The sequence below is a fragment of the Ovis canadensis genome, chromosome 11 (assembly GCF_042477335.2).
Source record: "Ovis canadensis isolate MfBH-ARS-UI-01 breed Bighorn chromosome 11, ARS-UI_OviCan_v2, whole genome shotgun sequence".
Classification (NCBI taxonomy): domain Eukaryota; kingdom Metazoa; phylum Chordata; class Mammalia; order Artiodactyla; family Bovidae; genus Ovis; species Ovis canadensis.
The window spans coordinates 53833207-53857426 of NC_091255.1; the positions used below are offsets into that span (position 1 = coordinate 53833207).

At 40.4% G+C, this 24220-nt stretch overlaps 1 protein-coding gene across 1 annotated transcript in view; it reads right to left on the bottom strand.

Moving 5' to 3' along the window:
- Positions 1–129: 129 nt before the first annotated feature.
- The window catches only part of NSF (N-ethylmaleimide sensitive factor, vesicle fusing ATPase), a 149174-nt gene continuing 125083 nt past the window's right edge, over positions 130–24220 (bottom strand). Inside the window, exons 18-21 of the mRNA XM_069543694.1 lie at positions 6560–6694; positions 5411–5524; positions 2186–2241; positions 130–1729 (exon numbers count right to left, since the gene is read on the bottom strand). Coding sequence (XP_069399795.1) covers positions 1684–1729; positions 2186–2241; positions 5411–5524; positions 6560–6694 — 351 coding nt within the window. The 3' untranslated portion in view covers positions 130–1683. The remainder of the gene's footprint in view (positions 1730–2185; positions 2242–5410; positions 5525–6559; positions 6695–24220) is intronic.

Consider the following 24220-nt stretch of genomic DNA (forward strand, 5'->3'; position numbering starts at 1 on the left):
AGATTTTAAAATAAAAATCATCTCCTTACACTAGTTACAACAAGGAGGGGCTTTTCTGAGCCCTTTCTTCATATACTCTGGTCAGTTATGCATGTTGTCTTGTACAAAATATTGGTCTGTTACAGGATGTTTTCAAGTATACGTACTCTTTATTGCATTCCTTCATTTGCATTAAACAATATAATATTTGTATTTCTTCAATATAGTTCTGGACAAAACACAAAGACAATAATCTTATTTAACAAGAGACATAAGTTAATACAATGTATGCTGCTTTCAACGGGGAGAGAAAAAAGAGGCAAGATCTAAAACAGATAAGGGGACCCAGGATACTGGCCACCAGGAACCACAGAATTTTTACAATACAATCCACTTTTTTTAAGCCACACAATAAGCTAGAGATGAAAACCCAAAAGGAAGCAGATGCAACATATAAATCTACCAAAAATATACAGAGAGCAAGATCTGGAGATAATTTATCTTCTATCACAGGGACAGATGAGAGAGCTGCACCACGGACCGCTGTGGTGACACCCAAGTCCACCTGGTGCCAAGCCCCACGTTAAGTACCTTCAGGCGGCTCCTGTCCTTGAAGCTGAAGCTGCAGCAGCAGCAGGGGAGGGGCGCGTGTTCCCCAAGTCTTCTCACCGAACATGACGACCTGATCACATTTCTTCCAACTCAGCTTAAACTACTGTTCTCCTTCCCTTTGGAAGAAGCGTGCAGAGGGGGAAGGAGACGTCTTCATTGGAATGGATGTTAAAGGACTGAGGAGAGTGCTAGAAAGTGGTTTATTTTTTCTGGAAAATAGTGTTTTATTTAGATGCTAGGGAGTACAGATATTTAAAATAAAGGAAGGATGCACTCTAAGTAAGTCATTAAGCTAAGGTCAAAAGAAAAGTGGACCCACTTAGACCTGGGCACTGATGAGTGCTGAGAGGGTTGTAAGTTACTTGAGTTGACACCTTTCTGTTTCGGGGTGTATGCTTTTACCATACACATCTTTCACAGGTTCTTAACAACATCTACCAAGTAGTAATGACCAGCGATATCTCTTACCACTGAGCACATCACTTACATTAAAGGGATGGCACAGCCAACACGGTAATAATCTGACTTCCTATTAAGAAAGGTCTCCTGATTGCAACCTAGAAACATCTCTGAAAATGATCGAGAACAGCATCTTAGAAACTCATAGCCCTGTTTCTTCAGGCAAAGATAACCAGCCTTCTGGGAGAAACTTGAACCAAATATCCAATGACCTGTAGTGTTAGCACAGGGAAGTTATGAGAATGCCTTTGAACCCAGTGCCTCTAGTCACGGCTCCTAGCTCACAGGTGGAAAGTCTTCCTTCTACTAGGCCAACCGCTGTTTTGCAACATCAGTATGTTTATTGAGAGTTTTCGGGTGGTGGTAGGGAGCTTAGAACGTGTAGTGTTCATTAGTATAGTATGTTTCCCACGTTTAAGATTGAGCAAGAAGGAATCAGCTTACATGGAGAGGTGAGCACAGCATTCTAAAGCGAATTTACACCTTCCACAAGAGGGAGTATCTCAGTAAGCACGAGGAAGGGGGTTTCATTGCACTCATCATGCAGTGTGAGCACGTGTTGAAGGCAGGGGACGTTTCACTGTGTTCAGTATCTCGAGGTCGAGTGACAATCCCAGGCCATCTTCTCCTTGGTCACTTTGCGTTTGAAAATAGTTCATGGTCATAGTCGAGGGGGCTACTGAAAAAGAAATAACCAAAACACAACGAAAAACAGATGAAGGGTCTGCAAAAAGCCCTGCACCACAAAACCACACTGAAAGCTTCTTAGTGGCTTATCTACATTTTTCACTATGCATTTGCCATTAGAAGAGCATTTCACACAAGAAAATGTTTACACTCCATGCATTTAAAAGCAGGTTCCAATAAATATGTACCATCGTGTTTTTTCCTGCCTTGTGACAAGGAAGTTTTGCGAAGCAGGACAGGGAGAGCAAACCAACAGTACAACCCACTTCCTTGCTGGGTCTCCTAGACCTACAACACAGCGGAGAATTCTAATAAATGGAAACAAAGTTGTGCAAGAGAGGTTGAGAATTCAAATTCACAGGCACTGTACAGCAACTCTTAGAACAGGCGCACGGCTTTACAAGACCGGGGAGTCTGGCTGGAGGTCTCAAGTGCCGTATGTACTTACGCTCCTTCTTCTCTTAAGAGGGCCAAGAATTTTCTCACACGGTATTCGGGATCCATCTAAATACATCAGAAGGAATAAAGAAGACGGGTCAGTGGTACCTTCTACAAATGATGCACTTACTTCATGCCAAGAAAATGATTGGTTTTATACTTTCTCAGGGCTTTGGTGAGCCACGGAAATATGTTACCTGTCCTTAACCAGTAGTCTGCTACACAGCGAAGTGGACCGTGTCACTTAAGGGAAGTGAGGAGGGATTTTGGAGCACAGAGAATCGCTATGCGTGAGGTCATCCACAGGCACCTCAGCCCAGCGACCCCTTAGCTGGTGCTGGGTGAGGAGGTGGCCCTGAGAAGCACGTTGTGAGAGCAGGGCAGGCCATTCACGGGGGTGCAAATGGCATCCAATTCATAGGGCTCATCCAAGGCATGAAAGCGGGACCAAAATGGAAGAAGCCAACTGATGCTGATTAAACAGTGAAAAAATAGCCTATTAACTCTGTATGAGTGATTCTTTAGCTTTTCTTAATCTTGGTGTGCCTGGCACAGGTTTTTTTTCATAATTAATGATAACGGTTGTGCTGAAACTAAAAAAGAAAATCAGTGGGGGTGATTCCTCTGACATGCTCTCTGGATAATCCAGGTCTCCTGGGACTGAGAACAGCATTGTGAGTCTAAGAAAAGATGGGGGACTCAGTTCTCACTCAGGTTGTAGGGCCTGGGTTGCTATTATTAATTAATTATCCCTATTCATTTTCATTTCATATTTCTTTAAAAAAATTTTCACCATATATCTTTTCTCTTTCTTTTTAATTTTATTTATTTGTTTAGGCTGCATCAGGTCTTAGGTGCAGCATGTGGGATCTAGTTCCCTGACCAGGGATCGAATCTGGGGCCCCTGCTTTGGGAGTATGGAGTCCTATCCACTGGACCACAAGGGAAGTTCCTCATATTCAAATTTCTATGAATTTGCTTAATTTTGTTTTATTCTCATTGGTCTACCAGAGATGTGAAGTTGTAAAAAAAAATAATTAAAAACAGCTTTAATTCCTGAAGATGAATTTTTATTGTAAGAAACACACCTAACTTTGAAAAAATGTTCCAGGGCAAAAGCCTGTTCCCCAAGAGGGAACTCCCTGCCCTCCAGGAATAGCTTTCAAATGCTCGGCGCAGCTGTGGGTAAATGTGCAATTGGATTCCCCCCTCCAACCACTTTTTTTTTTTTTTAAGATTTCTTCTCTTCTATCCCCCGAAAAATCCAAGTTTTGAATGTATCAAAGTTAAGAGGTCAGACTACAAAGGACTAAGAAAAAGTGTGAATAGTTAACAAGAGAAACATTTTTCCTCTTTGGGAATAGAATTACATATGAATCAATTGTCAAGTTCTTTTTCAAAAAAAAAAAGGGAACTGGCTGGAGCTCTGCTGTAGTCAGTACTTGCAGGTCTTTGCCCATTAAACATATTTAATATGTGTGAGCAACGACTTACTGACTTGCCTGTAGCTATGGAATTAAAAGTCAAGGGAAAGGGAGGAAAAAAGTAATCTAGATAAATGACTTTATTCCCTCAGGTGACATCCAGTCAGAGCAGATCCTCGGCACTGTGCAAGTTTTAACAGAATTGTGTATGGTGAACAGAGAGGTAACATGACTTATATTCGGCTAAACTACATGCCTCTTCACTTAGACTCGGTCTCTCTAAGGCAGATCTAAAGAGAATTCACTCAGCTGCACGAAATCCATTTGACGTGAAGGGGTTCAAACTCAGAGGCCTATGAAGTGTCAGTCGCTGAAGATTAGGTCTGAGTGCCCCGCTCTCACTTTCCACCCCACAAACAGAGGAGGCATTAACTTGATCACTGACCTGCGGGCATCAAAGGAAGAGAGGAAGGGGTAGGGATTGGGGAGAAAAACCCACATAGTTTCTTCTATGCAATTATTGAAAAAAAAAATTGTGCTGAAACTTAAAGAAATGAAGCATAGAGAGCTGACTGTCTGACAGATTTATCTCTTCCAAGGAAAGAGCCAACACAAATGTATGTGCACCTTTACCAAGAATAATCCTCAGCAAAGTGATTAGTCTGGAACTTTAATTTACTACTCATAAGGAAAAATAGAAATAAACTGGCTTAAAAATAGTCCAGCTGAAGGTTTCTGAAAGCCACAATTTTAAAATGAATCGACCAGCAAAGATTAAAAAAGCGTTCACTTCGTGATTGCAATTTGTTATTGGTCTAAGAGCCTATTTTAGCAGTAAATGAAATAAATTTCACCTCTGCCACCCACAGCTCACACTGTTGGAACAACAGGACTGAGTGTTAATGCATGAAGCTCAGAATGCAGCCAGTCTGTCACCGAGGACCCAGGAGAGATTCATTCAACAGAAATTGGCTGAGGGCCTGACTATGCGTCCGTCCAGCTCTGTTCCAGGAGCTGTGGACTTACTAGTGAGTGAGAGCCAAGATCCCTGAACTCATACAGCTTCGAAGAGACACAGTTAGTATCTAACTAGTATGTCAGATAAGGACAAGAAGACACAGGATAGGCACAGAGAGGGGCAGAGTTACAAAAAGAAGAGAGGTAAGCTGCCAGTAGATGTGAGAAGGTCTCAAAGAAGTTTCATCTGTTTTTGCCCAGGCAGCAGCCTGGGGCTTAGTTTTCTATGTGATCCTGGATGCTTCAACCCTACAGTAGTTTGCGTGAAATTTCTAGGAGCCCTGCCAGGGGAGAATATATACAGCCTCTGTCTAATCTCTACACTCAATCACCTTGTCCCTTGAAACAGTCTCCCAGGCCCCCTCTGGCATCTGTGCATTGCTTCCTGACTTCTGATGGACAATGCCAGGTTCCCCACCTCCACCCCGTTAGATCACTAGCTGCGACCTTAGTTAACTCACTGACAACTGGTGGGACACTCAGGATCCTCACCTCTAAAATGAAGGGGCAGCAGAAATTGTTCTTTCAAGTCTTTTCTAACTGTAAAACCTAGTGACTCTGTAAATTAAAATTTAATCATCTTTTCTTCTATTTTTGAATTTTAAGAAGTAGGAAAGAAAGTACCAATAAGTTGTTGTTTGATCTCCGAAGCAGGTTACTAACACCAACTTGACTCTGGAAATAATACAGGAGACTTTCAACTTAAAATCTTGGTGAGAGGGAATGATAACACCTGTTGGGATAATATTGTGAACCTTCTGTGTCTGAACCATATGGAGAAGGAAGCATCTTACCTGTAGGGACATCTCAATCAACATTAGTAACTTCTTGATTCCTATCCAGACCTCCTTCCCTTTGACTTGCTGTGTAATTGTGGTGCGTTCTTCATCCTTGAAATTGCCCAACAGCTACAAAAACAATAAAAGTAAGGAAAGCATTATATAAGGACATCAACAACATTAATTTCCACATTTACCCTTGAAAGAATAGTGATAAGAACTACCTGACTGGTTCAAGCTGATAGAATTCTCTCATATTTTAAAATCCAACTTGACTTTTCTGAATCCATTAACTGCAATTATGAAAATGAAAACTGGAATCTTAAACCCTATTTTCTTATGAACCTTCAGTATAATTTAGAGATACGTTTGCTGGGGGAAAAATAGCTCCAATCCATAATAAATATCAGTTAAAATTTTTAACATTCCATTCTAAGAATAATCTGTATATGTCAAAGCAGACTAAATTTAATTCTCTCACTCAACCTCGGCACAAAAACTGCTCAGACAGGTAAGCTGGAAACATTTATCATATAGCTTCTATTTTGTTGGGAGTATGCCCAACTGTACAGGTCTTGAGGATTTTAAGAAGCCTTCCTGACTCTATCGCTGCTGAACAAGTAACTAAATAATCTTTCTTAACACTTCATCAAGTCATTTGTGAACACCAATATTAGTCAAAAGTTTAATAAAGGATATATATTTTTAAAAAAATTAAAGACTATGTCATCCTCAAAAAAGAAAACATTTCCATATTATGAGCTTGTTAATAAAAGATTCCTTTAAGGCTTTAGTTATTGCTCAAATTGATTAACTGCAAGTAAATGGACTGAACGCTAGTATGAAGAACTGAGTTTTCTATATGTTATTCTACTTCCCTCCGCCCACCAAAGCTTCTGGCCCATGTAATCTATATGCATTAGTCGTGCTGGGCACACAGTAATTCATTCCTGGCAGTTTGCATGCTGCTTCCACTGAGGAATGAAGAATTACTTCACTCTCACTTGCATTTCTCTCTTTTTCCTCCAATTCCTGAAAGTGACTGGAGGTGTATCCTGGGTTCCCTGTTCTGTGTTAACACAGAAACTAAACACCAGGTGTGATGCCTGGGGCACCCGTAGCTCCTTTCTTTGGGCAGTGTGCACTCTCCTCCCTCATCCTTACCTCCAGAGCCTCCAGCAGCTGCTCCCCTGTGGCGATGTTGGGCACGTGGATGGTGGTGCTGAAGGCGTTAAGCATTTCCATCTCCTGAAGGACATCTTTGCGGCTCGTGGTCCCAATGATAAGAAGCTTGCGACCCTGATCATAGGGAAAAAAGGTATTAAAACACAAAGGAAAGAACTCATTAGGAAACTAGACTAAGCCTGAACAACACCCATTTATTTAATTGCAGAAATGCAAATGCTTAGGCAAAATAGAAGGAAAAAATTCAAAACTATCTTCTTGAAAATCTTCTTTTTGGCCACATCACACGGCATGTGGGATCTTAAGTTTCCTGTCCTGCAGTAGAAGTGGGGAATCTTAACCGCTGGACTGCTAGGGAAGTCTCTTGAAAAATCATTTAAAAATGTTATCAACGACATGATTCAGAAAAAGCAACACTTTCTTCAGCATGCGGTTCAGAAAGAAGCAGCTGTTCTTTCTCCTCAACCACATCAGTAACATCCTGGGTCAGTAAATCAGGAAGATATACAAACCAAATAGATACTTTAATATATGTCTGTAATTCATCTCCACAGCCAATATATACATATTTCAACATATGTATGGTTGGAAAAAAAAAAGAATGAAAGTCCTTGCCACCCACTTAGCAAGACTTCATAAATGCTTTTTAGGAGAGGTCCTCAGGTAATAATATTTGTTTACATTTATGCAGCAGTGAAAGGCATGGTGCTATATGTTTCACATAATTGTCTTATTTAATATTTTTAACTTCATTTTAATTTTTAACCCCCTAATGTAACAAGGAATGTTTAAAAACTATACCAGGCTTAGGCCACCATTCCTGATTCCCACATTCCAGAAGCAGCCATTTTCTACTCTCTGGGTTTTTCTTCTTGTATTTACTTCCTTATCTTTAAATAACAATAGCACTTTATTATTTTTAGATCTTTCTTTTTGGCTTTAAATATTATTTCCTGAATTCCTATTATGGAAGATGGAGACTTAGTACTAATTTTGCACTAACCCCCGCACCTCCAATATGTCCCTTTTCTCATCCTTCCAATATAATGATTTCACAGTCTCTGGTTAAATCTATACTATTTATTATGATCATATAAATATGATTTATGGCTAAGCCATGTAGTATCATTTCTTGGGCAACATTTTGTTCTTGTTAAGAATTAATAATTGCCATTTCCCTCCTTTGCTTAGTTTATCAGGTACTTATCACAAATTCATCCTGAAACAAATATAGCCACAAATATCATGCCAACATGTCCTAACATGTTTGGTTCAGTTCAATTCAGTCACTCAGTCGTGTCCGACTCTTTGCAACCCCATGAATTGCAGCACACCAGGCCTCCCTGTCCATCACCAACTCCGGAGTTCACTCAGACTCATGTCCATCGAGTCAGTGATGCCATCCAGCCATCTCATCCTCTGTCATCCCCTTCTTCTCCTGCCCCCAATCCCTCCCAGCATCAGAGTCTTTTCCAATGAGTCAATTCTTCCCACGAGGTGGCCAAAGTACTGGAGTTTCAGCTTCAGCATCATTCCCTCCAAAGAAATCCCAGGACTGATCTCCTTTAGAATGGACTTGTTGGATCTCCTTGCAGTCCAAGGGACTCTCAAGAGTCTTCTCCAACACCACAGTTCAAAAGCATCAATTCTTCGGCGTTCAGCTTACTTCACAGTCCAACTCTCACATCCATACATGACCACAGGAAAAACCATAGCCTTGACTAGATGGACCTTAGTCGGCAAAGTAATATCTCTGCTTTTGAATATGCTATCTAGGTTGGTCATAACTTTCCTTCCAAGGAGTAAGCATCTTTTAATTTCATGGCTGCAGTCACCATCTGCAGTGATTTTGGAGACCCTAAAAAATAAAGTCTGACACTGTTTCCACTGTTTCCCCATCTATTTGTGGGGATGGAACCAGATGCCATGATCTTCATTTTCTGAATGTTGAGCTTTAAGCCATCTTTTTCACTCTCTACTTTCACTTTCATCAAGAGGCTTTTTAGTTCCTCTTCACTTTCTGCCATAAGGGTGGTGTCATCTGTGTATCTGAGGTTATTGATATTTCTCCCGGCAATCTTGATTCCAGCTTGTGCTTCTTCCAGTCCAGCATTTCTCATGATGTACTCTGCATATAAGTTAAATAAGCAGGAATTTTAAAGTTTTGGGTGTATTTTTTTTCATTTATTCATTTTTGGCTGAGCTGGGTCTTCACTGCTCCATGAGGGCTTTTCTCCAGTTGCAGGGAGCAGGGGCGACTCTCTTGTCGTGGCGCGGGGGCTTCACACCGCAGTAGCTTCTCTTGTTTCAGAGCACAGGCTCTACAGCACAAGCTTGACAGCTGTGGTGCACAGGCCTAGCTGCCCTGTGGCATGTAGGATGTTCCCGGGTCAGGGATTGAACCGGTGTCTACTGTACTGGCAGGCGGATTCTTTACCACCGAGCCATCAGAGAAATCGCTTGGGTGTTTTTTCTTGAGGGCATTTCCCTTGTGGAGTCCTCTGTTGTCAGAGCTCAATCTGAACTGACAGTTCTCTATCTTCCTCTCTCCTCTCTGAGATTCCCTGTCTCCTAGCCCTCCTTCTTCCCCGCCGCCCCCCGTTTATTCCCTCTTTTCCATGGTGCACAGATTTCAAAAGCTTCCTGAGAAAAAGTGTACAGGAGGTAAAAACTTAAGACCTGGAAATGCGTTTATTCCATCCTCAATATTGTACACCTCATACTTGATAGTTTGGCTAGGTATAGAGAATAAGGCTAGAAACAATTTTCCCCTCAGAATTATCAAGTCATTGTTCTATTGTCTTTTAATTTTCAGTGCTGCTGACTAGCAGACTGATGCCATTTTGATTTTCTGACTCACTGCTACTAACTTTTAAAAAATATATAACTTAAAAAAAATCTTTTCTTTATCTCTATGTCCTATAAGTTACAAACCTTCAGATAAGTCACTCTTTATTTCCTGAATGTATCTTTTTTAAAAAAAATCACATACTGTTATATTTCATGGACAGTACCTTATTTTAGGGCTCTGTGAATATTACATATTTTAAAAAATTTTTTAAATTTTCTCTGCTTTGTCTTTGTTTCCTCTGAGTTCCTTTTTTCCCCCCTCATTTGTTCATTGGTGGTTTTCTGCAAGTGCCTGGTGATTGTTGGATGACTACTCATATTTAAGAGTTAAACTAATAACTGGAAGCTCTGAAATCTGAGGGTTTCACGATAGGATGGTAAGACTTGGCTGATTACTGGGGGTCCCTCAAAGGTCAAGATGTGTACATTTTCCCCAGAGAATCTTTCAGTCTCCTTCCTGAGGGCTAAGGGGTCTGGGTACCTCACCACTCAACATGAAGACATCCATTTACTCCTATTTGCAACATGGTGCCTTTTTAGATTCATCTCTCATTCAGTGTCCATTATGCTCCCAAGAATTAAGTATCATTATTATCTCCACTTTACTGTGGGAGCTATTAAGTCTTATAGATTTGACTAATTTGTCCAAGGTCTAATAACTAACAAGTAAGACAGCCAAGAATGGAAACCAAATCCAGAATCTAAAACTGTATACTGCCTTTTTTTCATGAAGAAAAACACATTTTAAAAATGTTTACTTGGAAAATGGAAGAAGAATGGACTGTAAACTATGTCACTAGATTTATGATACACACTCATTCCACAGATAAGCCTTTAATTCAATCATTAAACCTATTCTCAGATCTTAGAAACTCAGGGCATTAAGTGAGGAAAAGCCCAAACAATTACACTTTGGGTTTTGTAAATATTAAACCACTATTGCTGATAAGACATGCTAGCTTTTCTCAGTCTTAATTGATTGTTTTTGTCCATCTGTTGTGACAAGAATAGATATTGTAAGACCATAAACAACGGCCCACCAAAGAAACGAAGTTGAGGCTTTCTGGTATAAGCAGTAATTGGCATATCAAGTGCCTGTGCAAAGACTATAAGAGAGAAGTATACCTATGACGTACAGAGATTAAAGGGTAATCACTGTTATTATTCAAGAAATCAACTCGCTAAAAATCAAACACACTGCCAACAGACCCTTACCAAGCTACTGGATGAATATGGACTAGACCTGACACATAGAGAGACAGACACAAAAGAGATCACTACAATACAAATGGAGAGGTGGAGGTAAAGGCACAGGATGGGATGTAAGAGGGAAGAAATGTGTGGCAGAGAAACATCTCCTTTTCCTCTGGAGGAGACAATATCTGAACTGTCTTAACGAGTGAGTGGGCTGACTTGGAGATGAAGGGGAAGGACATTCCAAGTCTGAAGGAGCAGAAACAGATAAATCCAAAGGCAAAATAACAAAAACTGAGATGTCGGGGGGTAATTAAAAACACATAAAGACACAGAAGGGCTTCCCTGGTGGCTCAGATGGTAAAGAATCTGCCTGCAATGCAGGTGGCACAGGTTCGACCCCTGGGTCGGGAGGATCCCCTAGAGAAGGGAATGGCTACCCACTCCAGTGTCCTTGCCTGGAGAATCCCATTGACAGAGGAGCCTGGTGGGCTACAGTCTATGGGGTCACAAAGAGTCAGACACAGCTGAGTGACTAACACTAACTAAAGACATATAAATTTCTATTACGTAACAGTAAAGTGGTGCTTTTTACATTCAAGCTATTTTTCAACATTGAATTCTGAAAACTTGGGAACATATCTCAAAACCACATAGGCTGGTACATCTTCATTATAATTAAAGGTACCTGTTGGGACTTCCCTGGTGGTCCAGTGGCTAGCATTCCATACTCCCAATGCAGAGGGCTCAGGTCTGATCCCTGGTCAGGGAACTAGATCCCACATGCTGCGACTAAGACCTGGCGCAGCCAAATAAATATTTTTTAAAAAGGACAAACTTAAAAAAAGAAAAGTTAACTGTTACTTTGCTTTTTTTTCTTTAGGTTTCCAATGTTCCTAAGTCCATAATTCAAGCTCCCTCATTTTGCTCCTCTCTTACAAAGGACAACACTGGCCCTCGAAGAATGGCTTGCTAACCATTCTAAAAGCTGGAATGGCCATTTTCCTAGTGAAACGCCGTCTTACGTTACCAGTGACTATGCGCTTCAGTGTTGAAAGACTGGGAAATGTGGAGCAACTTATAATGGAGACGCTAATTTATGTTTTGCTTTTCTTCTTGTTTAACAAGACTGCAAACACTGCAGAGAGGTCATGACCCAGGCAAGTTCAGGCCTTGACTTGTAAGCATCATCTTCAAGAAAACACCGAAAAACATTACCAAATAATTAAACTGTGCTGGGTCATTTTGTATATTAATTAGTGGTAGTACTCATGAGGCAGCTTTATCATGAAAAACCAGCTCTGAATATATTTAATATCCTAAATCATTCTGGAGAAAAAGTTGCCAGCAGCATGAGGTGGGAAGGCCAGCTTTAAAAACAGAAGTAGAGCTCAACCCAGAAAGAGAAATCCAACTTGTTAATGTGTGGCTACCAGTCTGAATCTATAGTGCCAAACAAAACATGCCCCTTGATGGGAAGAAAAGAGGCAGAGAGATAACTTACTTGGGAAAAAAATGTTCCCAGAATACTCTGAGATTTTCCAGTTCTGATGCAATAAAGAAAAGGCCTAAATAAAATGACTATCTGCCAATCGGATTATGATAAACATTGTTCCAAGGTTAAATAAGTATTAGTTAACTAATTCTTACTACTATAAGAAGCAACTCAGGTGAAAACATTACCATGAAAAAGGCAGGGCTCAGTCAGGTGTTGATCCTTCAAAAAAACACTTCTTTACATGATGAAGAATGAGCCAAGTACTAAGCAGTATCTAAGCCTTTTGCCACACAAAGGACTAACCAGATAATCCACACCCTTTCATAGGTCCTGCCCATTGATTGGCCCCAATAAACTGATTTGTAACAAAAGTTCATGTGGAAGAAAGCTTTTTTTTTTTTCCCCCTTAAATAAAAATGCCACCAATATAATACTGCAGTGAAATGGAAGGGCTGATTTTAACCTGCTAACAAAAGTAAAGTCAGTTATGCAGTAAAGAAAGGCCAATTCTTTCCCTATCATTCAGTGCTGAGCAAGGGCAATACACCCTGGGTAAGAAGAATGAACTGGGAACAATTGGAAACCCTGAAATGGATTAAGAAGTGTGTGTGTCAGGGGCCTTAAACTTTATTTTCTCGTTAGAATTTGAAGCTTTTGTAAATAAAAGTGAAGCTTCTCTGAATTTGGAATTTGTAAGCCCAGGAAGTAAAAGATAAAATCTGATCAGATTAGCTGATCAGATCATGAACACGAATTGCCTCTGTTCAAGTGTGCACAGAATTATGAGATTTGGTTTGTGTCTCCAAAGTGAGTACGATCCAGCTGGGGAGAGTGAGTAAATATTCAGAGACCAAGGAACACACCAGCAAACATGAATGAGTAACGGCTGCGGGGATATAGCACAGAGGCACAGCTTCACTGGCAGAGGGTCTTCTGGGAAGATTCCTGTAGTATCACAGAGACACTGGTGAAGAGGAGGCCCTGGAGGAGAAGGAATGAGTCTCCTAATTCCCCCGTGGGTGGTGGAGGCAGCTGAGCTAGAGCACCAAGGGCTGAAAACAGAGTCTTCTTAGAGCAGAGGGGAGTAGGTAGCCTAAAAAAAAAAGAAGACTCTGAATGCTAAACTAAGGAAGGAAGTTTAGTATAAAAAGCAACAAGAAACTAAAGAAGGTGCTGGAGGAGGAAGAACTGTGATGGAGAGAAAGATGATCCCAGTAGTTTCATGCTGGGCAGTCCAGTGGCCTGTGAGGAGGCTGCTATGAGAAAGGCATCTCTGAAATAAGGTCTCAGAGCATGTGCGCCCAGGGACGATCTGCACCTTTTCATCAGTGATGCACACACATGCCTCCCTTTTAAATGCAAGCCCGGGGTGGGGAGAAAGCAAGGGAGGAGAGGCAAGGTCCCTGACAGATAGCGGCTTGGTGCCGTGGAACAAGTACAGGCTCCGTCATTCACAGCTGGGTGATGTGGGTTGGATTACTGAACTTCTCAGCATCTGTCTCCTCCTCAATAATAAAAATGGGATTAAAAATCCTACTTCTACCTGTCAGAGTAGAGCAGGAGGTGAAGGATACTTGGGAAAGGGGGACCTCTGCCATCACTGTCAGGGGAGGTAGGAAGGAAAGGAAGTGAGATGGTCTTGAGAGGAACCTGAAAAGCCATCCTCTGCCTGGGACTGGGATGCCAGGAATCTGCGACCTCAGGTCAGGTGGTCAAGCACTGGGTACCTGAGAATTCCCTTTCTAACAAGGCAGGCAGGGCACTGGCCGCAAAAGATTCCGAGAGCACTCTCCCAGAGGGCCAAGATGCACTCTGTTCAGGGGAGATGAGTGCTCCAGTCTTCAGCTTAACTAGGGTGACAGCAAGGCCCAGACGAGGCCTGAAGCTAAAGATCAAATACCCCTCAGAAGTATCTGTGGCAGTGGGCAAGAGTCAGGTGCCCTGATGAGAGTCAATGACTCCAAGGAGAAATCAGCTCGGGAGAGGCTGCGAAGCTTTCCTGGTAAGAGGTGCTTCAGTTCATCCCATATACTGGTTTCCTTCTTGAAATGCGAGTAACAACTCATACTTTAATTCAGTTCAATGCAGATTAAAAGAAAAAAATTCTACCTACCATAGAGCTTGTACAACTTTACCACTACATTTATCTGCAAGCCTGAATCTTGTTTCTAGCCTGTTGACTCCCTGGGGGCAGGGCCATGCTTGATTCATCTCCGTCCTTGCGGTTCTGAGCACAGCACGACTGGTGCATGGAAGACACTCCCATGTTCCCTCTGCGTTGAATGCTCTTCCCTGGTACAGCCACGTGGTTCTCTGCCTCAGAGTCAGAGCTCTGCTTGAGTGTCACCTTTCCCATAAAGCCCACCTTTCCCATAAGACCCTCTTTCATCGCCCTTTATTAGGCTCTATCCGCCTCCCCCAATAGTAGGGATCACCTTTTAACATACTATATACTTAACTCATTTATTCTACCTATTGCTGCCCTTCCCTTGTGAGGACAGGACTTGTGTCTGTCTGGTTTTATTGATGAGTCCAGGGCTAGCATTGTGCCTTGAACATGGTGACCCTTCAAATACATTTGTGTTGAATGAATGAATGGTGATCTCAGTGTAGGTGTCAAGGGCCACAGATCACTCCCCCACTTCTTTGTTACATTTTCTCTTCTGGTCGTGAAATAACACACAATATATGGAAGGTTCAACAGGAAAATAAGTATCTATAGTTACAGTGTCTATGTCTCTGAGTCCCAAGTGTTAAATACTTTGTCAACAAGTTTTAAAGAAAAGAATCTAGAATGAATGGCACGTATGCTTCATTTACAATATAAGTAGATGCAAAGGATGTCAGACCACTTTCTTTTAGCTAATCAATTGATTGTCAAAAGTTAAGCTGTAACTGTTCATAATACAGATTACTCTCAGGGAGAAAAGATTCATTACAAGTCATTACTTTAAGCTGGCAAGATAGGTATTGTTACACATCTCCTATTGGTTTCTCCAAATCCAGGGAAAAATCTGACTGCTATTAAAAACAACCAAGAGTCTGGGCAGTGAAATGAGAGGAATGGGGCTTCTTGGCATATCCTGCATGTATTTGATTTCCTGATGCTCAAACGTCTGTAACTTCTTTTTCTGGTAGTTAAATGTTTCAGTTGAATACCAAAGGAAGGATGTTTCAAATAAATCAAGCTACAATGAGGCAGACAACTACACTTAAACTCTCCATTAGATTTTTACCCCGAAGCAAATTCTTAGTCTGCTGGTTTTGTAACCATCCTCCTGGTGCTGCCAGTAGGAAAGAGGACAACAGGGAGGGGAATTCAAGATGCACACTGACTGTGAAATATGCAACTTCACCCCAAATAATTTAAATAATTACGAAAGACAAGAGCAGACCACTTTGAGATATTAAAGACTATTTTAGTACCAGTTTGTGAAAAAGACATGGAATCATCAGACTATCCTCAGAGCAGCTCTGAAAGCTTACCTAAGTTCTCTCCTTCCCTCTCTCCTCTCCTGGCTATTTTAGAGGTGAGAAACCTGGGGTAAGCTTTTACATCCAGGGAGGGAGCTGAAACTAGAGTTCAGGCCTCATGGATATTCCCACTATGCTTTGCCATCCATTTTTATTTGTGCAATATTAAAATTCTATCAGCAGTGGCTGATTTCTTAATGATGAGTTAGATAGGTATACCACCTAGAAATTATGAATTATGACCTCTGAGGAGAAAAGGTTAAATAAATTTAAGAAAATAAAGATGTATGACCATGCCACAGTATTCTCAGTGCCAAAAGGAACAGTTTTGTGGGTGCTTTCATTAGAAACTTGACTAAAATGATGACTGATTCATCAGCGAATCCAGACTCCTCCACCTGGCACCTACAGACTTTCCCTCCCTCCCTCTGCTTTTAGCTTAAGATGCCCTAAAATGTCCCCTGTGCTCTACGCAGGTCACTTGTCCTCTTCCTTCTCATTTAATTTCTACCTCTGTGGTTTTTTTTTTTTTTGGCTGTGCTGGTCTTTATTGCTGCTGGGGCTTTTCTCCAGCTGCAGAGAGTGGAGGTTACTCTCTGGCTGTGGTATGTGGACTTTCCGCTGCTGGAGCTTTTCTTGTTGCAACGCACGGGCTCTAGAGCTCAGGCTCAATGGCCTCGGCACACAGGCTCAGCTGCTCCTCAGCATGCAGGATCCTTCGGAGTTAGGAACTGAACCCACGCCTCCGTCACTGTCAGCTGGATCCTTTGCCACTGAGCCACCAGGGAAGCCCTGTGATTTTTTTTTTTTTTTTGCTTGTTTCAGAATTCACTAGTAATTATTATACTTTTTAAAGCTTTACCAATAATTAATACTAAAAGAATGTCAAGTCAAAGAAAAGGATGGATATAAAGGGAAAAACTGATTTAATAAATGTTGTAAGGCTTTATTATCTATAGAGATGACACTTGCCAGTAGAACTTATGCATCAGGAGAAAATTTAATTTTAAAATGTCATTTGACTTTTTTAACTTCTTATTTTGTATTGGGGTATAGCCAGTTAATAAAAAATGTTACGATAGTTTCCGGTGAACAGGGAAGACACTTAGCCATATGTATCACTTCACTTGCTCAGCCGTGTCTGACTCTGTTACTGTTAGCCAAGCAGCAAATCAGCTGCAAAGGATTGGAACTTTGGTAGTTATACTGTTGAGTCAAAAGTGAATACAACTGTATGCACGTTTAAGTTTTTCTTTTTCCTGATTATAAAGTAATAAATGCTTACTGTAGAAAATGTATAAAATATAAGAAATAATAAAGCAGAAAAACCCACCCATAATCCACCATCTAAGATAAGAGCAGTCTTATCTCTGTCTTATCTTTAAGACAGAGAAATAGAACTTCCTTTTTACTTTTTTCATTTCACTCTTTAAAAAAATTCTTTTGTGCATTTTAAAATGAACATCAATTAAAGAATAATAAATGCATTAAAATATTGGGAGGCTGAGCGCAAACCTTTCTTTCAAAAACTTTGGTGGCCATAAAGAAAATCACAGAAAACAATTCTGGCATATTCCCTCCAGGCCTTTTTTCTTTATAGCTGAAATCGCACCTAGAGAATAACTGAGGATTAAGTGGAAGGTGATCTGATCGTTAGGCAGGCAGTTTCTGACACTGGCCCAGTTTATACAGTTACTGCACCAGCAGACAGCCACCCAGCTTCTCATCTCCCTGCTCTGGCTGGTGTTTCTTCCTGTCCTCCCTCCCCATGATTACTCCTTTCTCAGGGAACCGGCACCCTCTTCCACTTGCTCCAGGACTGGCCCTGGCAGGGTCTGTGGGAGCGTGATGGCTGGCAGGTAGAGGCCAAGGAAGGTGGTGTTCCTGCTGACGTGTCTATAGGTCTGGCTTCTGGCTATCTGGAGCCTAGCTCCTTTGATATGGATTAGTTACTCTGTTGGTTTTATCTATTTTTGTGTATGAGGAAAGACAAGAGAGTTTTCTTTAAAGTGAATACTAAACTGAGTTGTGATTTGTAGTTTACAAAGAATTATAACCAACATTTATATTATTTAATTCTTAAGACTTACATATTAAATATTACCACTGTTCCCGATTTACAGTGAGAAAATTGAGGCTCAGAAAGTGACTGGATTCACACTCAAGCTTTCTAACTCCTGAGCTCTTATTTACACTGCCAACGCCAGTTCTATTAATATGTGTAGTTAAGACCCTTCAGCTTCAAGATGTCCATTCAACAAATAGTATTCTCTATATGGCCAAAATAAGTCTGGAAAGACAGAGAAGAGAGGAAGGGAAGGAGAGCGGGAGGAAGGGAAAGCAGAAGGGTGGGTCCATACAGGTAGTCTGGAGCTTTCCCTGTGAAAAGCACTCTTGCCATTCCCCAATGTGAGAGGTAGGCAGGACTGTCAAGATGAAAAATGGTTACAGACCAAGTTGTGACTTAAAAAGATCAAGGCCTTGTTCCACCTATATTCTAATAACTATCAGGAATATTGATAGACCTTTGTAAGGCCCTCCTTAGCGGTTCTTCTCACTCAATAGCTGTTATGCCATAAAAGTATAAACCCCAAGGAATTTCCAAAGGCCTGTGTATTTGCTTTGGGGACAGGAACGTAGGAGAGAAGCTGTGAAGCGCTATTCTGTTTCACTTGGATTAGAAGGCAAAAAGGGGAACTTTAGTCACAAGCAGCTGTAGGGGAAAAGGCAGTAGGGGGGCAGTCCCTGGAGGCCAAGGTCTAGTGTAATGGGCAATGTCCTCAGGGCCCCACAGTCCACCAGAAGCCCAGACCCTCTCTCTACTCCTCATGCTGCTGAACTCCGAAATTCCTGTTTCTACTTCATTCTCCCTTTTATAACAGGGATCTCCAATCCCCAGACCAAAGTATTTGTCTTAGGACTCAGGAAGCTTCTGAATTTCAGCGAATGGGAGATGGGGAAGTAGAGTGTCTCTATTTCTTTTGCCAGTATTGCTAGTGAAGGAATTTGAACCTGGGCATTCCAACTTGGAACGCTGAATTCACTTTCCGTGGAAATGTGCCATATACAGCAGTTACATTCTCTATTTTTCCTAACTTACATGCTAAAAAGGTGCTGTGGACTATCTAAAGGAACCTCTTTTCTTAAAACAACAACTGGGAGATATATTTCCAGTTCTAAACAACAGCCTTAATAAAATACTAAACCTCCAAGAACTTTAAAACAGTAAGAAAACAGGAAGAAACAGAATCTTAGATGTCAACCCCTGGCTCCAAGCAATGGGAACATTCAAATCACTCAAGAGAAAACACTGATCCTTTTTCACTGGCCGTCCATGGCAGGGGTAGGGAGGAATCATCGCCATTTTACAGATGAAGAAATAGACACAAAGACGTTAAGGGGCTAGTTGAAGACTATAAGGCCAGGTGTCCGCGCTGTCTCAAACTCAGTTTTTCTGACTCCAAGTCCAATACAGTGAGTAAGCTGTGCAGAGAGTACACTCATAACTAGATTCATGGCCTCATGGAACACTAGGATGGTAGAATCAACACTTCTCTAATGCTGATGTCATGTCACAGTAATACATCAATATTTAAGGCAATGAGAAAATATTTTGGCTCAACAACATTAGCATTTCTCTATGATTAAAATTTAGAGATTGAATTTTGAGTTACCTATAAATGGTGTGTGTGTGTATGTATATATCTAGCTTATAATTTTTGTATTAATTAATATGTATTGTAGATGTGTTCTACTGAAAAACAAAACTAAAACTCTATTTAGAAAACATGGTTTTACTGCAGCTGATTCATGTCAATGTATGGCAAAAACCACCACAATATTGTAAAGTAATTAGCCTCCAATTAAAATAAATAATTTAAAAAATAAAATACAAAAAAAGCAAAAAAATAAAATATGGTTTTATTTAGCAGATATTTATAGCAATATTTTATAAAAGGACTCAAACTTCTTTCACTGATTTTGATGAACTTAAAACTGTTCTATACACGTGTGTGTGTGTATATATATATATTCAACTTACACACAACTCTCTGAGATAATCTACTAAGCGAAGTATACTTTTAGAGAATTTATTTATAAACTATGGTAGCCATCTAATATCACTGACTTAACAAATGGGAAAACTGGGCTACTGAACTGTCAATCATCACCCAGATTTTTTTCAATAAAGAAGTCTAATGCAAAAGTCACCACATCAGTGATTACAATTAATGTGTCTGGCAAAATGACTAAACCTCTTTCCTAAAGTGGTTATATATCTTATTGAGTCATATTACAGTCATTAGCCCAGGTTAATTTTGAACAGATAGACAGAGAGATATTCATGTTTAGGCCTGCATGATTTGGAGTCTCTTCCATTATTTGCTTATTTCGCTAAAGCAACCCAAAGCCTGAGGAGTTGCTTAATATCACCAAGACTTCCTAATAACATATCTGAAGTAAGATTGCACTGAGATATCATATAAGGATTACAGGAAAAGCAATTTTGTCTAGAGATCGGTGACCTTAAATGAAACCCATGGAGAAACAAACATGTCTGCCTGAGTTCCCATCAGGAATTTACCAAGAGTCTTACTGGTTCACACATTATTACACCCTTCCCAGCTCTAAGCCCTACTTCTTTCTTCTCAGGTTAATATTCCTAAGTGCCAGAGCAGTGAGGAAGGAATTTTTCTCAATAACTTTATTTTTTAGCTAAAAGTCTTAACAACTGTGAGGTCTTTTGAGTCCTACTTCAGTAATATTGCTACTAATTTGGAGTGGTCTTCTTTTGCAAAAGTTCACAGTTTCCAAAGATTTTGCCAGCGGGAATGCTGTGAACAAGTTATGAGCGTTCTATGGTATCAATACTATTCAGCCCTTGGGAATGCGGGTAGCACCTGGTAGGGATGCACCTCTGGCCAGCTGTGACTGACCTCACCCACTTACCCAACTATATCATCAGATGTTATTATTTTCTATATGCCGGGATATGAGGCTGGGAAGCACTGAAGTGAAAAAGCAGTGCTTCTCTGTAAGTTACAAGGTTACTCTGGTACGTATGGATCAGGTCTTCCAAACTGATTGGCAAAAACTGTCAGGTAAACATTAAGGCAGTCGGGTTAATGGGCTTAACTGCTCTCACACTTGTTGAGGAAACTAGGAAGTTATGTCATTTCACAGCTGAGGAGTTCCTTTTCAGGCACTTGGTCTCCCGGAAGGAAAAAAAAAAGGAGGTGCCAGAAGAGATCTAGGAGGAAAATAACAAAGCCATTCGTGTTACAGTTTGCAAGAAGGCTTACCTGGCCTTACTGCCTTACTACTGCCTCTTTCTTGACAGGAAGAGACTAAGGCTTTCATCCTCCTGATCCTGAAAAGCACATTCCCCTCGACTTCCATAAATCTGCAAAACTTGAAAAGAGCCCTAGTGTCATCAAGGAAAAGAGCCGGCTTTAGGAATCTCACTGGAAGGAGGGGTGTCTTCGAGCCTCTCACTGCTAAGCCGGACATTTCCTAACACTGGACAAATTGTACGTCCAGCTCAGGGAGGGTGAACTGCAGTGGTCTTTTACCCTCCAAGCCAATTGTTAGCTTTTCACAGGAATCAGCAGGGAAGCACATGTGAAACCTCTGTGGTGACGGTGAGCACCCCCATGCCTTGTGTGACTCTGCATGTAGATGAAGCAGGCTGGGAGCTTTCTTAGCTACTGCTGCTGAGTTCTCAGAGCAGCCCTTTTCTCCGGCATGGCTCCCTGCTGGGACAGCCCTTTTCAATTTTTCTATCCCCCCTCGATCTCTTCTCCTGCAGAACACAGGGAAACTTGATTGAAATAAAGACCTCGGGAACATGTTTTATTTTCTCCTGTTCAATCCATTTTAGAAAAGCTTTTAATTGGTTTTAAAAAGATGCTAAACAAAATGTGATGATGTTTTTCAGTCTTCATGAACTACAGATACCACTTTTTATACTTTCAAAGGGCTAATAAATCAATCATGAAATTAACTCTCCAGCTAAACTGAAAGCAAATCCACTGAATACCGGGTTCATTAAAAATCTATGCATTTACTTACAAAAATTTAAAATTCAAAGAAAATTATCCTAGTAACTGAAATCTGACTTGAATTTTTAGTCCTACACTGAAAATCCAAGACCAAAGCTATCACAAAAGGAAAAAAGGAGGGCTTGTGAACCAGTTTTAATAAGCCAATTTACAATGAGGGAGGGGAGATGGGGGATGGGGAGAAGTAGAAAAGAGAATATCTTGATCCATAACAACACAGTGCCCTTGAAGGGATCCTTTTATTTCAGCATGTGCGCACATGCACACACAATTTTTCTATGTGAAAGTTGAATTACAACAAATGCAAAATTAAAGATTCTGTGACTGATAATGGTTACTGTATTGTATGCATGTACAGTTCCTCTTTTTAAAGAAAAATGCCTACAACTTTTCTGTTTCCTTGACAGTGATAAAATAATAGCTTTCTACTAATAGTCCACGCATCCCTACAACATTGGGATTCATATACTTTTAATATTTAACTGCAAACAGCTGAAAAGCCTACATATAATGCTTTGGCAAAGTGAAGGCTTCTACTTCAGAACGACAAATAAAGTCTTGACACTGGATCACCTTGAAAAATTCTCCCTTATTTTCTTCAGAGGATACAAACTAATTTAAAAAGTAAGATGGTACAGAGAAACCAGATTTTTATTTTGTTAAATATATGCCAACTAGAAATATCTTAAGCATTTGTTTCTTCTGCCACTGACTCGCTTACACAGCAGGTCATCTAGCAGTCCAGCTCAGAGCCACCCAATTCTGATTAAGGACAGGCTGGTATTTTATTAGAATCTCTGCCACTTCCGATCACTAAGGCAACCAGATCTGCCTTTTACTTCTTACATGTTCCTATATTCTTCCTTTCCAATCCTTAGAGAAATTTATTCCACATCCCTTTCTAATGATCCGACTCCTGTTTCTAAGATTTCTCCCAAGTTGGGCCATGTGCGCTTACTCCTTACATTCAGCTCTTCACAGAATCCTCCTTTTTTCATTTAAGCTTCTGAAACTATCTGTCGTAACCATTTTATTAAGATGTAACCCCTATTAACACAAAGTTCACTGACTTAAACTGTACAGTTCAATGGTTGTTAGCAGATTGCACAGATACATGCAACTACCACTGGACTCAGTTTTAGAACATATTTATCAGGCCCCAAAGAACCCACGGTCCACCAGCAGTCACCTCTCATTCTGCTCACCCCCCACTCCTCCCATCTTGGGCAAACACTGATCTGTTTTCTCTCTCTACAGACTTGCTAATTCTAGGTATTTCATATAAACGGAATCACACAATATGTAGTCTTTTGTGACTGGCTTCTTTTGCTTATCATGTTTTCAAGGTTCATTCATGTTATAGCTAGTACTCAGCATTTTTGTAAAGGCTGAATACTTCTCCATTGTATGTATATACCACATTTATTTTATTTGATGAACTTTTGGGTTGTTTCCACTTTTGGGCTATTATGAATAATGTTTCCATGAACACTCATTAAAAGTTCTTGTGTGGATATGTATTTTCATTTCTGAGTGGTATATACCTAGAAATAGAATTGCTAGGGCATGTAGTAACCCTATCTTTAAGCTTTTGAGTGCTAGACTGTTTCCCAAAGGTTGCACAGTTTACCTATTCCCACCAGCACTGTATAAGGATCCAATTTCTCCATCTGCATGCCAACACTTGTTATTGACTTTTTTTCCCCTTGGCCAGGCCACATGGCTTGTGGGATTTTTTTTTTTTAGTTTCCTAACCAAGGGTGGAATGGTGCAGTGAGAGACTAGAGTCCTAACCACTGTACATCCAGGGAATTCCCCTGACTTTTTAATTATGGTAATAATGTTCCTTTCTTCAAAGGTCTTACAATTATTTTTATAAAAAAGAAACAGTTATTCCAAAGTCTTTATTCAAGATTTTGGGATTCATTTGTTAATCTGAACACTCACTTCTCTATTTTCAGCTTTAATATAGCTTAAAACTTCAACTATTGGGAGTAACAGTTTACAGAAAAATGATGTAAAAAATCCTTCACAGTGCAAATATGCAGTAAGTTTTCAAGACTGTTGTAGGTTATATTTCTTTTCACTAATCTAAGAAAAAAAAATAAACCCTAGAAAATCAAGACAAGTCTTCTACCTTTAGATCTAACACATACACACATATAATTTTAACTGTTAACTTAAATATCAGATTCACCAGCTTAACATTAAATATTTTCCATACAACTTACTTTATGTCTCTAACTTCAAATATGGAATTCCCATACAGTTTTTTAAGTTAGTACTTCACCCCTTTGTATCTGCCTTTGATTGGCATTTCTTCAAGATTACAACATGCAGAATCAACCAAGAGAATTCATAGCCAAACATGCTCTGGCAGCCTCTCCGTAATTAACATATTTAACCAACCCTCATAGGTCAGTTTAAATGTGTTAAGCTATCAAAATCACCAGTCTCCAACAGCCAGATCAGTAAAAATGGAAACATGGGAACCAAGATCCTGGCTATAAACTCACCCTTCAAAACTGCCACGTGACATGAGAAAAATGCAAACTCATCTGT